Consider the following 15167-nt stretch of genomic DNA (forward strand, 5'->3'; position numbering starts at 1 on the left):
AAGAGAAGTGAAAAGCAAAGGAGAAAAGGAAAGATATAAGCATCTGAATGCAGAGTTCCAAAAAAATAGCAAGGAGAGATAAGAAAGCCTTCTTCAGCAATCAATGCAAAGAAAGAGAAGAAAACAACAGAATGGGAAAGACTAGAGATCTCTTCAAGAAAATTAGAGATACCAAGGGAACATTTCATGCAAAGATGGGCTCAATAAAAAACAGAAATGGTATGGACCTAACAGAAGCAGGAGATATTAAGAGGTGGCAAGAATACACAGAAGAACTGTACAAAAAAGAGCTTCACAACCAAGATACTCGTGATGGTGTGATCACTCACCTAGAGCCAGACATCCTGGAATGTGAAGTCAAGTGGGCCTTAGAAAGCATCACTACGCACAAAGCTAGTGGAGGTAATGGCATTCCCATTGAGCTATTTCAAATCCTGAAAGATGATGCTGTGAAAGTGCTGCACTCAATATGCCAGCAAATTTGGAAAACTCAGCAGTGGTCACAGGACTGGAAAAGGTCACTTTTCATTCCAATCCAAAACAAAGGCAATGCCAAAGAATGCTCAAACTACCACACAACTGCACTCAGCTCACACACTAGTAAAGTAATGCTCAAAATTCTCCAAGCTAGGCTTCAGCAATATGTGAACCCTGAACTTCCAGATGTTCAAGCTGGTTTTAGAAAAGGCAGAGGAACCAGAAATCAAATTGCCAACATCCGCTGGATCATCAAAAAAGCAAGAGAGTTCTAGACAAACATCTATTTCTGCTTTATTGACTATGCCAAAGCCTTTGACTGTGTGGATCACAAGAAACTGTGGAAAATTCTGAAAGAGATGGGAATACCAGACCACCTAACCTGCCTCTTGAGAAACCTATATGCAGGTCAGGAAGCAACAGTTAGAACTGGACATGGAACAACAGACTGGTTCCAAATTGGAAAAGGAGTACGTCAAGGCTGTATATTGTCACCCTGCTTATTTAACTTCTATGCAGAAACGCTGGGCTGGAGGAAGCACAAGCTAGAATCAAGATTGTCGGTAGAAATATCAATAACCTCAGATATGCAGATGACACCACCCTTATGGCAGAAAGTGAAGAGGAACTCAAAAGCCTCTTGATGAAAGTGAAAGAGGAGAGTGAAAAAGTTGGCTTAAAGCTCAACATTCAGAAAACAAAGATCATGGCATCTGGCCCCATCACTTCATGGGAAATAATGTGAGATAGCAACCCAAAACTGTGGGATAACCAGAGAGAAAAAAAAGAGAACTTTCCCAAGAAAGACTCTAACCTAATGCGCGGCTTGGCCTACTCACAGAACAAAGGATTGAGCGACCAAAGGAGAGCTAGCTCCTGTACACAGCCCCCTCCCCCACCGAAGGCAGAGAGGCAGGTGTTCGATAACAAGAGCGGGAAGGCAAGGAGCAATCTAGGCCCCAGAGACTGGCATCCTCTGCCAAACTGTGAGCAGGCTCCCAACTGCTAACCATATATTTCTGGGATCCTAGAGGGTTGACATCTGCCAGGAGGGTTGCAGCCTGACATCAGCTCCCCAGATGAGACACAGGGCACATCAGAGACAGTGCTCTCACAGTGCACCAGGGAAACTGAGCAGCTAGGACCCGGGAGGTGATTAAGACGCACAGCCCAACTGGGACAGTGTGCTTGCCAAGCACCTGGTCACCTGAGCTGCTCAGACCTGGGAAGGGCAAAAAACGCATGCCCAACCAACTCTGTGCCCTTGTGGAGAACACGAGAACCTGAACCTGAGCAGCTTAGACCTGGGAAGTGCAGGAAACGCAGGGCCCACTTTGGACAGTACCCCTGCAGAGCAACCTGGAGCCTGAGCAGTGTAGACCTGGAAAGCACACACCACCATGAGCTGGGGCAAACCCAGTGTGGTCCATACACTGCGAGCACTCACCACAAACGCCTGTGGTTATTGTTTGCAGTGTTACTCCCTTTCCACAACACAACTAAACAAGTGAGCCTAAATAAGTGACCACTTTTGCCCCCTTGTCTCAGGGTGGAAATTAGACCCTGAAGAGACTTGCAAACAGAGGAAGGCAAAATAAACGAAGAGGGAACTCTGGAACTGACAGGTGCAACAGATTAAAACCTGGTAGTTAACACTGACTAAGCATTGGAAGGGGCCTATAGATTTTCAGAAGTATAAGCTGGAACAAGGAAATATCTGACACAGAACTGACCACACACTGCCCACAACAGCTCCAGAGAAATTTCTAAATATATTTTTACTATTACCATTTTTATTTTTTTATTTTTAAGTGCTTTATTACTATTTTAATTTTCATTTTTATACCCTACTATTACCTTGCAAAAAAAGACCCTATTTTTAATGCAAATTTCATATATATATTTTATAATTTTTGTGACAGATTTTGTTTTGCATTTTTAATATTGTATTTTTCAGAGTCTACTCTAGGTTTTTAATCTTTGCTTTTTGGTATTTGCTATTAATTTTGTACCTTTAAGAATCTAATCTGCAATAACCATTTTCACACAGGCTTCATTGCTCTTTCCACTTCTGACTCTTCCTTTTCTGCACCTGGTCACCTATATCTCCTCCCTCCCACTTCTATTCTCTACTTAACTCTGTGAATCTCTCTGGGTGTTTCAGGCTGTGGAGAACACCTAGGGAACTGATTACTGGCTAGACTGGTCTCTCCCCTTTTGACTCCCCTTCTTCTCCTCCTGGTCACCTCTATCGCCCTCCTCCCTCTTCTCTTCTCTGTGTAACTCCATGAACCTATCTGGGTATTCCAGACTGTGGAGAGCACACAGGGAATTGATTACTGCCTAGATAGCTCTCTCCCCTTTTGACTCCCCCTCTTCTCCTGGTCACCTCTATCTTTCTCCTCCCTCTTCTCTTCTCCATGTATCTCTGTGAACCTTTCTGGGTATCCCTCACTGTGGAGAATTTTTTCATCATTAACCTAGATGTTTTATCATCTGTGGTGTATAGATGGAGAAGTCTTGAGGCTACTGTAATAAAAAGACTGAAAGCCAGAGTCAGGAGGCTGAAATCCAAAACTTGAGATCACCACAAAACTCCTGATGCCAGGGAACATTAATAAACAAGAGCGAATCCAAAAGCCTCCATATTTACACTGAAACCAAGCTCCACCCAAGAGCCAACAAGTTCCAGAGCAAGACATACCACATTAATTCTCCAACAGTGCAGGAACACAGCCCAGAGCATTAAAATACAGGCTGCCCAAAGCCATGCCAAACCCATAGATGCCCCAAAACTCACTACTGGACACTTCATTGCACTGCAGAGAGCAGAGACCCCGCTTCATCCACCAGAACACAGAAAGATCCCCTAACCTAGAAACCTTGACAAGCCACTAGTCCAACCCCACTCACAGGGAGCAAGCCCCACAATAAAGAGGAAACACAAACTTCCAGCCTACAGAAAGGCCACCCCAAACACAGAAATTTAAACAAAATGAAAAGGCAAAGAAATATTCAGCAGGTAAAGGAGCATGATAAATGCCCAAAAAAAACAGCAAAAGAAAAGGAGATAGGGAGTCTACCTGAAAAAGAATTCAGAATAGTGATAGTAAGGATGATCCAACATCTTGAAAGCCAAATGGAGTTACAGATAAATAGCCTGGAGACAAGAATTGAGAAGATGAAAGAAATGTTTAACAAGGACCTAGAAGAAATAAAAAAGAGTCAATCAATAATGAATAATGCAATAACAGAGATCAAAAACACTCTGGAGGGAACCAATAGTAGAATAACTGAGGCAGAAGAGAGGATAAGTGAGGTGGAAGATAGAATGATAGAAATAACTAAAGCAAGGAAAAAAGAATTAAAAGAAATGAGGACAACCTCAGAGACCTCTGGGACAATGTTAACCGCCCCAACATTTGAACCATAGGAGTCCCAGAAGAAGAAGACAAAAAGAAAGGGCATGAGAAAATACTTGAGGAGGTAATAGTTGAAAACTTCCCTAAAATGGAGGAAAAAATAGCCACCCAAGTCCAATAAACCCAGAGAGTCCCAAACAGAATAAACCCAAGGAGACATACCCCAAGACACATATTAATCAAATTAACGAAGATCAAACACAAAGACCAAGTATCAAAGGCAGCAAGGGAAAAGCAATAATAACACACAAGGGGATCCCCACAAGGATAACAGTTGATCTTTCAATAGAAACTTTTTGGCCCAGAAGGGAATGGCAGGACATACTTAAAGTGATGAAAGAGAAAAACCTACAACACAGATTACTATACCCAACAAGGATCTCATTCAAATATGAAGGAGAAATCAAAGCTTTACAGACAAGCAAAAGCTGAGAGAATTCAGCACCACCAAACTAGCTCTTCAACAAATGCTAAAGGATCTTCTCTAGATAGGAAACAGGGAAAAAGTTTATAATCTCAAACCCAAAACAACAAAGTAAATGGCAACGGGATCATACTTATCAATAATTACCTTAAATGTCAATGGGTTGAATGTCCCAATCAAAAGACAAAGACTGGCTGAATGGATAGAAAAACAAGACCCCTATATATGCTGTCTACAAGACACCCACCTCAAAACAAGGGACACACACAGACCCAAACTGAAGGGCTGGAAAAAGATATTTCATGCAAATGGAGACCAAAAGAAAGCAGGAGTAGCAATACACATATCAGATAAAATAGACTTTGAAATAAAGGCCGTGAAAAGAGACAAAGAAGGACACTACGTAATGATCAAAGGATTAATCCAAGAAGATATAACAATTATAAACATATATGCACCCAACATAAGAGCATCACAATATGTAAGGCTAAGGCTAACACGTATGAAAGGGGAAATTAACAGTAACACAATAATAGTGGGAGACTTTATTACCCCACTCACACCTATGGATAGGTCAATCAAACAGAAAATTAGCAAGGAAACATAATCTTTAAATGATACAATGGACCAGCTAGACCTAATTGATACCTACAGTACATTTCACCCCAAAATAATGAATTTCACCTTTTTCTCAAGTGCACACACAACATTCTCCAGGACAGATCATATCCTGGGCCATAAATCTAGCCTTGATAAATTCAAAAAAAATGAAATCATTTCAAATATCTTTTCTGATCACAATGAGGTAAGATTAGATGTCAAGTACAGGAGAAAAACTAATAAAAATACAAACAAATGGAGGCTAAACAGCATGCCTTGAATAATCAACAAATCACAGATGAAATCAAAATATGCATGGAAACAAATGAAAATGTAACCACAACAGCCCAAAGCCTATGGCATTCAGTAAAAGAAGTGTTAAGGGGAAGGTTCATAGATGTATATGCGTACCTCAAGAAACAAGAGAAAAATCAAATAAATAACCTAATTTTACACCTAAAGCAACTAGAAAAAGAAGAAATGAAGAACCTCAGGGATAGTAGAAGGAAAAAAAATCATACCAATTAGGGCAGAAATAAATGAAAGAGGAACAAAGGAGACTATAGCAAAAATCAACAAAACTAAAAGCTGGTTCTTTGAGAAGGTAAACAAAATAGACAAACCTTTAGCCAGACTCATCAAGAAAAAAAGGGAGAAAAATGAAATCAACAAAATTAGAAATGAAAGTGGAAAATCACAACAGACAACACAGAAATACAAAGGATCATAAGAGACTACTATCAGCAACTATATTACAATAAAACAGACAACGTGGAAGAAATGGATGAATTCTTAGAAAAGTATAACCTTCCCAAACTAAACCATGAAGAAACAGAAAATCTTAACAGACCCATCACAAGCAATGAAATCGAAACTGTAATCAAAAATCTTCCAACAAACAAAAGCCCAGAACCAGCTGGTTTCACAGGTGAAGTCTACCAAAAATTTAGAGAAGAGCTAACAGATATTCTACTCAAACTCTTCCAGAAAATTGCAGAGGAAGGTAAACTGTCAAACTCATTCTATGAGGCCACCATCACCCTAATACCAAAACCAGACAAAGATGCCACACACACACAGAAAAAAAAAAAAAAAAACTATAGGCCAATATCACTGATGAAAGTGAAGTTGCTCAGTCATGTCCAACTCTTTGCGACCCCATAGACTGTAGCCTACCAGGCTCCTCTGTCCATGGGATTTTCCAGGCAATAATACTGGAGTGGACTGCCATTTCCTTCTCCAGGGGATCTTCCCAACCCAGGGCTCAAACCTGGGTCTCCCGAATTGTAGATAGACCCTTTACCGTCTGAGCCACCAGGGAAGTCTGGTGAACTTCACTGATAAACAAAGATGCAAAAATCCTCAACAAAATTCTAGCAAACACAATCCAACAACATATTAAAAAGATCATACATCATGACCAAGTGGGCTTTATCTGAGAGATGCAAGGATTCTTCAGTATTTGCGAACGAATCAACGTGTTACACCACATTAACTAATTGAAAGATAAAAATCATATAATAATCTCAGTAGATGCAGAGAAAGCCTTTGACAAAATTGAACATTCATTTACGATAAAAAAACACCCCAGAAAGCAGGCATAGAAGGAACATATCTCAACATAATAAAAGCCATATATGATAAACCAACAGTAAACATTATCCTCAATGGTGAAAAATTGAAAGCATCTCCTCTAAAGTCAGGAACAAGACAAGGGTGCCCACTCTCACCACTACTATTCAACAGTTTTGGAAGTTTTAGCCACAGCAATCAGAGAAGAAACAGAAATAAAGGGATTGGAAAAGAAGACGTTAAATTCTCATTGTTGGCAGATGACATGATCCTCTACATAGAAAACCCTAAAGATTCCATCAGAAAATTACTAGAGCTAATCAATGAATAGAGTAAAGTTGCAGGATATAAAGTTAACACACAGAAATCCCTTGCATTCTTATACAGTAACAATGAGAAAACAGAAAAGTTAAGCAAACAATTCCATTCAACATTGCAACGAAAAGAATAAAATATTTAGGAATAAATCTACCTAAAGAAACGAAAGACCTATATATAGAAAACTATAAAACACTAGTGAAAGAAATCAAAGATGACACAAATAGATGGAGAAAAATACCTTGTTCATGGATTGGAAGAATCAATACAGTGAAAATAAGTATACTATCCAAAGCAATCTACAGATTCAGTGCAATTCCTATCAAGCTTCTGCTGCTAAGTTGCTTCAGTCGTGTCCAACCCTGTGCGACCCCAGAGATGGCAGCCCACCAGGCTCTGCCATTCCTGGGATTCTCCAGCCAAGAACACTGGAGTGGGTTGCCATTTCCTTCTCCAATGCATGAAAGAGAAAAGTCAAAGAAGTCGGTCAGTTGTGTCCAACTCTTTGCAACCCCATGGACTGCAGCCTACCAGGCTCTTCTGTCCATGGGATTTGCCAGGCAAGAGTACTGGAGTGGTGTGCCATTGCCTTCTCCATCCTATCAAGCTACCAATGGTATTTTTCGCAGAATTAGAACAAATAATTTCACAATTTGTATGGAAATACAAAAAACCTCAAATAGCCAAAGCAATCATGAGAAAGACTGAACTGGAGGAATCAACCTGCCTGACTTCAGACTATGCTACAAAGCTACAGTCATCAGGACAGTATGGTACTGGCACAAAGACAGAAATATAGATCAATGGAACAAAATAGAAAGCCCAGAGATAAATCCACACACCTATGGATACCTTATCTTTGACAAAGAAGACAAGAATATACAATCGAGAAAAGACAATCTCTTTAACAAGTGGTGCTGGGAAAACTGGTCAACCACTTGTAAAAAAATGAAACGAACACTTTCTAACACCACACACAAAAATAAACTCAAAATGGATTAAAGATTTAAATGTAAGACCAGAAACTATAAGACTCCTAGAGGAAAACACAGGCAAAACACTCTCAGACATAAATCACAGCAGGATCCTCTATGATTCATCTCCCAGAATAATGGAAATAAAAGCAAAAATAAGCAAACAGGACCTACTTAAACTTAAAATCTTTTCCACAACGAAGGAAACTATAAGCAAGATGAAAAGAAAGCTTTCAGAAAAGGAGAAAATAATAGCAAATGCAGCAAATGACAAGGAATTAATCTCAAAAATATATAAGCAACTCCTGCAGCTCAATTCCAGAAAAATAAACAACCCAATCAAAAAATGGGCCAAAGAACTAAACAGACATTTCCCCAAAGAAGACATACAGATGGCTAACAAATACATAAAACGATGCTCAACATCACTCATTATCAGAGAAATGCAAATCAAAACCACAATGAGGTACCATTTCATGCCAGTCAGAATGGCTGCGATCCAAAAGTCTACAAGCAATAAATGCTGGAGAGGGTGTGTTTAGAAAAGGGAACCCTCTCCCTCTTACACTGTTGGTGGGAATGACAGCCACTATGGAGAACAGTGTGGAGATTCCTTAAAAACTGGAAATAGAACTGCTTTATGACACACCAATCCCACTGCTGGGCATACACACCAAGGAAACCAGAATTGAAAGAGACACGTGTACCCCAATGTTCATAGCAGCACTGTTTATAATAGCCAGGACATGGAAGCAACCTAGATGTCCATCAGCAGATGAATGGATAAGAAAGCTGTGGTACATATACACAATGGAGTATTACTCAGCCATTAAAAAGAATACATTTGAATCAGTTCTAATGAGGTGGGTGAAACTGGAGCCAATTATACAGAGTGAAGTAAGCCAGAAAGAAAACACCAATACAGTATACTAATGCACATATATGGAATTTAGAAAGACGATAACAATAACCCTGTATGCGTGACAGCAAAAGAGACACAGATGTATAGAACAGTCTTTTGGATTCTGTGGGAGAGGGAGAGGGTGGGATGATTTGGGAGAATGGCATTGAAACATGTATAATATCATATCAGAAACAAATCTTCAGTTCAGGTTCGATACAGGATACAGGATGCTTGGGCTGGTGCACTGGGATGAACCAGAGGGATGGTACAGGGAGGGAGGTGGGAGGGGGGTTCAGGATGGGGAACATGTGTACACCCATGGCAGATTCATGTTGATGTACAGCAAAACCAATACAATACTGTAAAGTAATTAGCCTCCAATTAAAACAAATAAATTTTTAAAAAATTAAAATAAAAAAAACACAAGCGGTACCATCTCACGCCAGTCAGAATGGCTGCTATCAAAAAGTCTACAAACAATAAATGCTGGAGAGGGTGTGGAGCAAAAGGAACCTCTTACACTGTTGGTGGGAATCCAAACTAGTACAGCCACTATGGAGAACAGTGTGGATATTCCTTAAAAAACTGGAAGTAGAACTGCCAAATGACCCAGCAATCCCACTGCTGGCCATACACACCAAGGAAACCAGAATTGAAAGAGACATGTGTACCCCAATGTTCATCACAGCACTGTTTACAACAGTCAGGACATGGAAGCAACCTAGATGTCCTTCAGCAGATGAATGGATAAGAAAGCTGTGGGACATATACACAATGGAATGTTACTCAGCTATTAAAAAGGGAACACATTTGAATCAGTTCTAATGAGGTGGACGAAACTGGAGCCTATTATACAGAGTGAAGTCAGTCAGAAAGACAAACAGCAATACCATATATTAATGCATATATGTGGAATTTAGAAAGATGGTAACGATGACTCTATATCCGAGACAGCAAAGGAAACACAGATATAAAGAACAGACTTTTGGACTCTGTGGGAGAAGGCGAGGGCGGGATGATTTGAGAGAGTAACACTGAAACATGCATATTACCATATGTGAAATAGATCACCAGTCCAGGTTCGATGCATGAAACAGGGCACTCAAAGGTGATGAACTGGGACAACTCTGAGGGATGGGATAGGGAGGGAGGTGGGAAGGGGGTTCAGTATGTTGGACACATGTACACTCATGGCTGATTCATGTCAGTTCAGTTGCTCAGTCGTGTTTGACTCTTTGTGACCCCATGAATCACAGCATGCCAGGCCTCCCTGTCCATCACCAACTCCCAGAGTTCACTCAGACTCACGTCCATTGAGTCAGTGATGCCATCCAGCCATCTCATCCTCTGTTGTCCCCTTCTCCTCCTGCCCCCAATCCCTCCCAACATCAGAGTCTTTTCCAATGAGTCAATTCTTCTCAGGAGGTGGCCAAAGTACTGGAGTCTCAGCTTCAGCATCATTCCCTCCAAAGAAATCCCAGGGCTGATCTTCAGAATGGACTGATTGGATCTCCTTGCAGTACAAGGAAATCTCAAGAGTCTTCTCCAACACCACAGTTCAAAAGCATCAATTCTTCAGTGCTCAGCTTTCTTCACAGTCCAACTCTCACATCCATACATGACCACAGGAAAAACCATAGCCTTGACTAGATGGACCTTTGTTGGCAAAGTAATGTCTCTGCTTTTGAATATGCTATCTAGGTTGGTCATAACTTTTCTTCCAAGGAGTAAGCATCTTTTAATTTTATGGCTGCAGTCACCATCTGCAGTGATTTTGGAGCCCCCCAAAATAAAGTCTGACACTGTTTCCCGATCTATTTCCCATGAAGTGATGGGACCAGATCTTTGTTTTCTGAATGTTGAGCTTTAAGCCAACTTTTTCACTCTCCTCTTTCACTTTCATCAAGAGGCTTTTACTTCCTCTTCACTTTCTGCCATAAGGGTGGTGTCATCTGCATATCTGAGGTTACTGATATTTCTCCCGACAATCTTGATTCTAGCTTGTGCTTCTTCCAGCCCAGCGTTTCTCGTGATGTATTCTGCATAGAAGTTAAATAAGCAGGGTGACAATATACAGCCTTGACATACTCCTTTTCCTATTTGGAACCAGTCTGTTGTTCCATGTCCAGTTCTAACTGTTGCTTCCTGACCTGCATATAGGTTTCTCAAGAGGCAGGTTAGGTGGTCTGGGATTCCCATCTCTTTCAGAATTTTCCACGGTTTATTGTGATCCACATTGCTTTGGCATAGTCAATAAAGCAGAAATGGATGTTTTTCTGGAACTCTCTTCCTTTTTCCATGATTTAGCAGATGTTGGCAATTTGATCTCTGGTTCCTCTGCCTTTTCTAAAACCAGCTTGAACATCTGGAAATTCACGGTTCACGTATTGCTGAAGCCTGGCTTGGAGAATTTTGAGCATTACTTTACTAGCGTGTGAGCTAAGTGCAGTTGTGCAGTAGTTTGAGCATTCTTTGGCACTGCCTATCTTTGTCAATGTATGGCAAAAATCACTGCAGAGTTGTAAGGTAATTAGCCTCCAACTAAAATAAATAAATTAATTAAAAATAGTAAATAGAACAAAGAAATTAAAATGGCACACAAGAAAACATCTATTTAAAACAAAAGAAGGAAATAATGGAGGAAAAGAACTCCCCCCTCGAAAAAGACACATATAGAAAACAAATATCAAATGGTAAATGCAAATCCTATCTTATCAGTAAGTATATTAAATGTATATGAAATAAACACTCCAGTAGACATTAGATTGGCATAATGGATTTTTTTAAGTTCCAGTTACAAACTTACTACAAGAGACAAACAAAAAGCTTGAAAATACAAGGATGGAAAAAAATATACCACACAAACAGTACTGAAATGTCTATACTAATATCAGACAAAATAGACTTTAAGAAAATCCTAAGGAATTCATACACATACAGAAACCCTAATGAGAACTAATAAACAAATTCAAGGTTATAGATTATAAGATTAATATACAAAAATCCATTGTATTTCTATACACTTGCAATAAAAATGCCAAAAATTAAGTTAAGAAAGTAATTCTATTTACAATGGCATAAAAAAGAATGAAATATTTAGGGATGAATTTATCAAAGGAACTGCCAGATGTACTCTCTGAAAACTATATGACTGTTGAAATAAATTTTAAAAGACCTAAATAAATGAAAAGACACTCTATGTTCATGAACTGGAAGACTAAATATTAATATGGCAATTATCCCTAAACTGAACCATAGATTCAACACAGTCCCTGTTACAATCCCAGCTGGCTTCTTTGCAGAAACTGTCAAGCTTATTCTAAAATTCATATAGAAATGTAAGGGACTCAGAACAGCCAAAACAATCTTTAAAAAGGAGAACAAAGTTGGAAAACTCATCCTTCCCAATTTCAAAACTCACTACAAGAAGCTACAGTAATCAAAAAAAAAAAAAAAAAGAAGCTACAGTAATCAACATAGTATAGTACTTCCATGATGATAGACCTAGAGATCAATGAAACAGAAAATCCAGAAATAAACCCTTTATTTATAGCAAACTCATTTTTGACTAGGGTGTCAAGACAAGAGGGGAAAAGTGGTCTTTTACAAACAGTCATAAACAACTAGATTTCACATGTAAAGGAATGAAATTGGGCCCCTACATCTCACAACATAGGGCAAAACATGGAGTAAACCTTTATGAACTTGTATCAAGCAATGTTTTCTTAGATATGACAATAGAAGTACAAGAAACTAAAGAAAAAATAGATAAATTGGACTTCATCACAATTAAAACTTTTTTACTTCAAAGGATACCATTAAGAGAGTGAAAAGACAACTCACAGAATGGGAGAAAATATAAGCAAAGCGCATATCTGAATGGAAGTTTTAATCAGAATATAAAGAATTCCTTATATATTTATATATAATAAATATATAATATATACATGTATACTGGAGAAGGCAATGGCACCCCACTCCAGTACTCTTGCCTGGAAAATCCCATGGGCGGAGGAGCCTGGTAGGCTGCAGTCCATGGGGTCGCGAAGAGTCGACACGACTGAGCAACTTCACTTTCCCTTTTCACTTTGATGCATTGGAGAAGGAAATGGCAACCTACTCCAGTGTTCTTGCCTGGAGAATCCCAGGGACGGGGGAGCCTGGTGGGCTGCCGTCTATGGGGTCTCACAGAGTCGGACATGACTGAAGAGACTTAGCATATACATGTATAATAAATATAAAAATATGTCTGTATAATGAAAAGACAAATAATCCAATTAAAATGGGCAAAGGATTTGAATACACATTTCTCCAAAGATGATGTACAAATAGCAAATAAGCATAAAGATGTTTAACATTAGCCACTAGGGAAATGCAAATCAAACCACAAAGATATTGGGCTGGCCAAAAAGTTTGTTCCAATTTTTCCATAAGATGTTACAGAAAAACTCAAAGTTTTTGGCCAACCCAATAGCTTTGAGGTTTTGGTTCTCAAGTTCATTATCAATACAATAAGAAATTACTTTTCCATTTTGAATGAACAAAAAACTATGTATTATACAGGCGTGGCTTCCCTGGTGGCTCAGAGCATTAAGTGTCTGCCTGCAATGCGGGAGACCCGGGTTCGATTCCTGGGTCGGGAAGGTCCCCTGGAGAAGGAAATGGCAATCCACTCCAGCACTCTTGCCTGGAAAATCCCATGGATGGAAGAGCCTGATAGGCTACAGTCCATGGGGTCGCAAAGGGTCGGAGACGACTGAGAAACTTCACTTTCACCTTATACATGCCTCGTTAGTTCACTGTGGCTAAAAGGTTTACCTTAAGGAGGACACAAGGAAAAATTGAATTATACAAGACTTTCAAGTTAGTGATGGATCCAATGTAAGATTAGTATAAAATTTTACATTTTCTCTTACCTGGTTTATTTTGATCATTCTCTTCAGGACTATGAGTATTACCTCTATAAGAGCTAAAAGGCTGGCTACTTAAAAGGTTATCACACTGCAGGCTGTGGCACAAGTTCTCAAGAAAGCGAAGAACAAATGATGCACTGTTCACTGGAGGCAGCTGGATGGAATGAATTTCCCCATCAAAAGCAGCTATGAAAAGACGTCAGAGTCACATCATAGAAAGATGAGAACCAAAACATCAACAACAAAAAAAAGCCATCAATATAGGAAATATAAATCTAATGTGTGATTTTTGTAATTAATAAAGGAATAATCTTAAATTATATAAGTTCCTCTCATTCAAATACAATAGTCTGAACTAAGAAAAGCATTCTCATTTTAAAATATTCATAAAGTAAACAACAATAGAAACCCACTGATCTACAATACTTTCTACTCTTCCAAACACTGAGTGAAGTGAGTGAAGCCACTCAGTTGTGTCCAACTCTTTGCGACCCTGTGGACTGTAGCCCACCAGGCTCCTCCATCCATGGGATTCTCCAGGCAAGAATACTGGAGTGGGTTGCCATTTTCTTCTCCAGGGGATCTTCCCAACCCAGGGATTGAACCCAGGTCTCCCACGTTGCAGGCAGACGCTTAAACCTCTGAGCCACCAGGGAAGCCACGGGTACAAATGCAGTATCTGATCACACAATCATGAAAGCCATATGTATTTTATCCCTTAATCACTTCTTGAATCACATTTTTATTTAGAGATTCTTATAGTCTGTCTTCTAAAAAAAATTAAAATATATTAATATAAAGCTCACTTTATCTATAGTGAGCTTAATAAAGAAGGTAAAAGGAAAAATCTGTACCTCTTACCTCAATTTGCAGTATTACTCTGACATTATTAGTTTATTTTGAAAGTTAAATTTTTTAAAACAGGGTTAAAAGTCTATAAACATATAATTATTATAAATATTCTATATATTAACAAAATAAACATTCAAATATTATCATTAATAGAATAAAAATTTAGAAAATAATCTATGTATTTTATAAAATCTTTGCCTTCTTGAAACCTAAAATCCAATTAGAGAACAAAAGCTGATAAAGGATTAGATGTGCATACCGGTTATCACTTCTCCTCCACGATCATCTGGCTTAAGGAATTCAAAAACAGTCTTACTTTGAATGGCACAATCCACACAGGCCTGCACCGTCTGCCGGAGCACCACATTGACAGGGCCTGGGCCAAAGTGGTCTGGCAGCTGCTGGATTTTCTTCTGATCCAGGTGAGGGCCACAGTTTCCATGTTTGTTTATATAGACACAGACTTGATAAAAGATGTGTATATAGATGTAACAATGAGATTGGTTAGAAGGAACATAAACACTACATAATCACTATATATCCCATTAGCCACACTTCACTCAAAGAGAACCTAAACATAGTTAATATCAATGATCATTTCTGTTACCTAAAAATATGTAAACATAGTTTCACATTGTGTAAATATATTAAACCTAGAAAGAAATAATCCAAAAGCTTCAATTTTCTACATATCTGTCCAAACTAATTATA

General features: G+C 39.0%; 1 protein-coding gene across 3 annotated transcripts in view; it reads right to left on the bottom strand.

Moving 5' to 3' along the window:
* SCML2 (Scm polycomb group protein like 2) overlaps positions 1-15167 on the bottom strand; it is a 112686-nt gene that overhangs the window by 10138 nt on the left and 87381 nt on the right. For all 3 annotated transcript variants that reach the window (XM_060407401.1, XM_015104816.3, XM_060407400.1), the window contains 2 exons: positions 14716-14919; positions 13608-13790 (listed from right to left, as the gene is read on the bottom strand). In XM_060407401.1, coding sequence (XP_060263384.1) covers positions 13608-13790; positions 14716-14919 — 387 coding nt within the window. The remainder of the gene's footprint in view (positions 1-13607; positions 13791-14715; positions 14920-15167) is intronic.

Source organism: Ovis aries, chromosome X (assembly GCF_016772045.2).
Source record: "Ovis aries strain OAR_USU_Benz2616 breed Rambouillet chromosome X, ARS-UI_Ramb_v3.0, whole genome shotgun sequence".
Taxonomy (NCBI): Eukaryota; Metazoa; Chordata; class Mammalia; order Artiodactyla; family Bovidae; genus Ovis; species Ovis aries.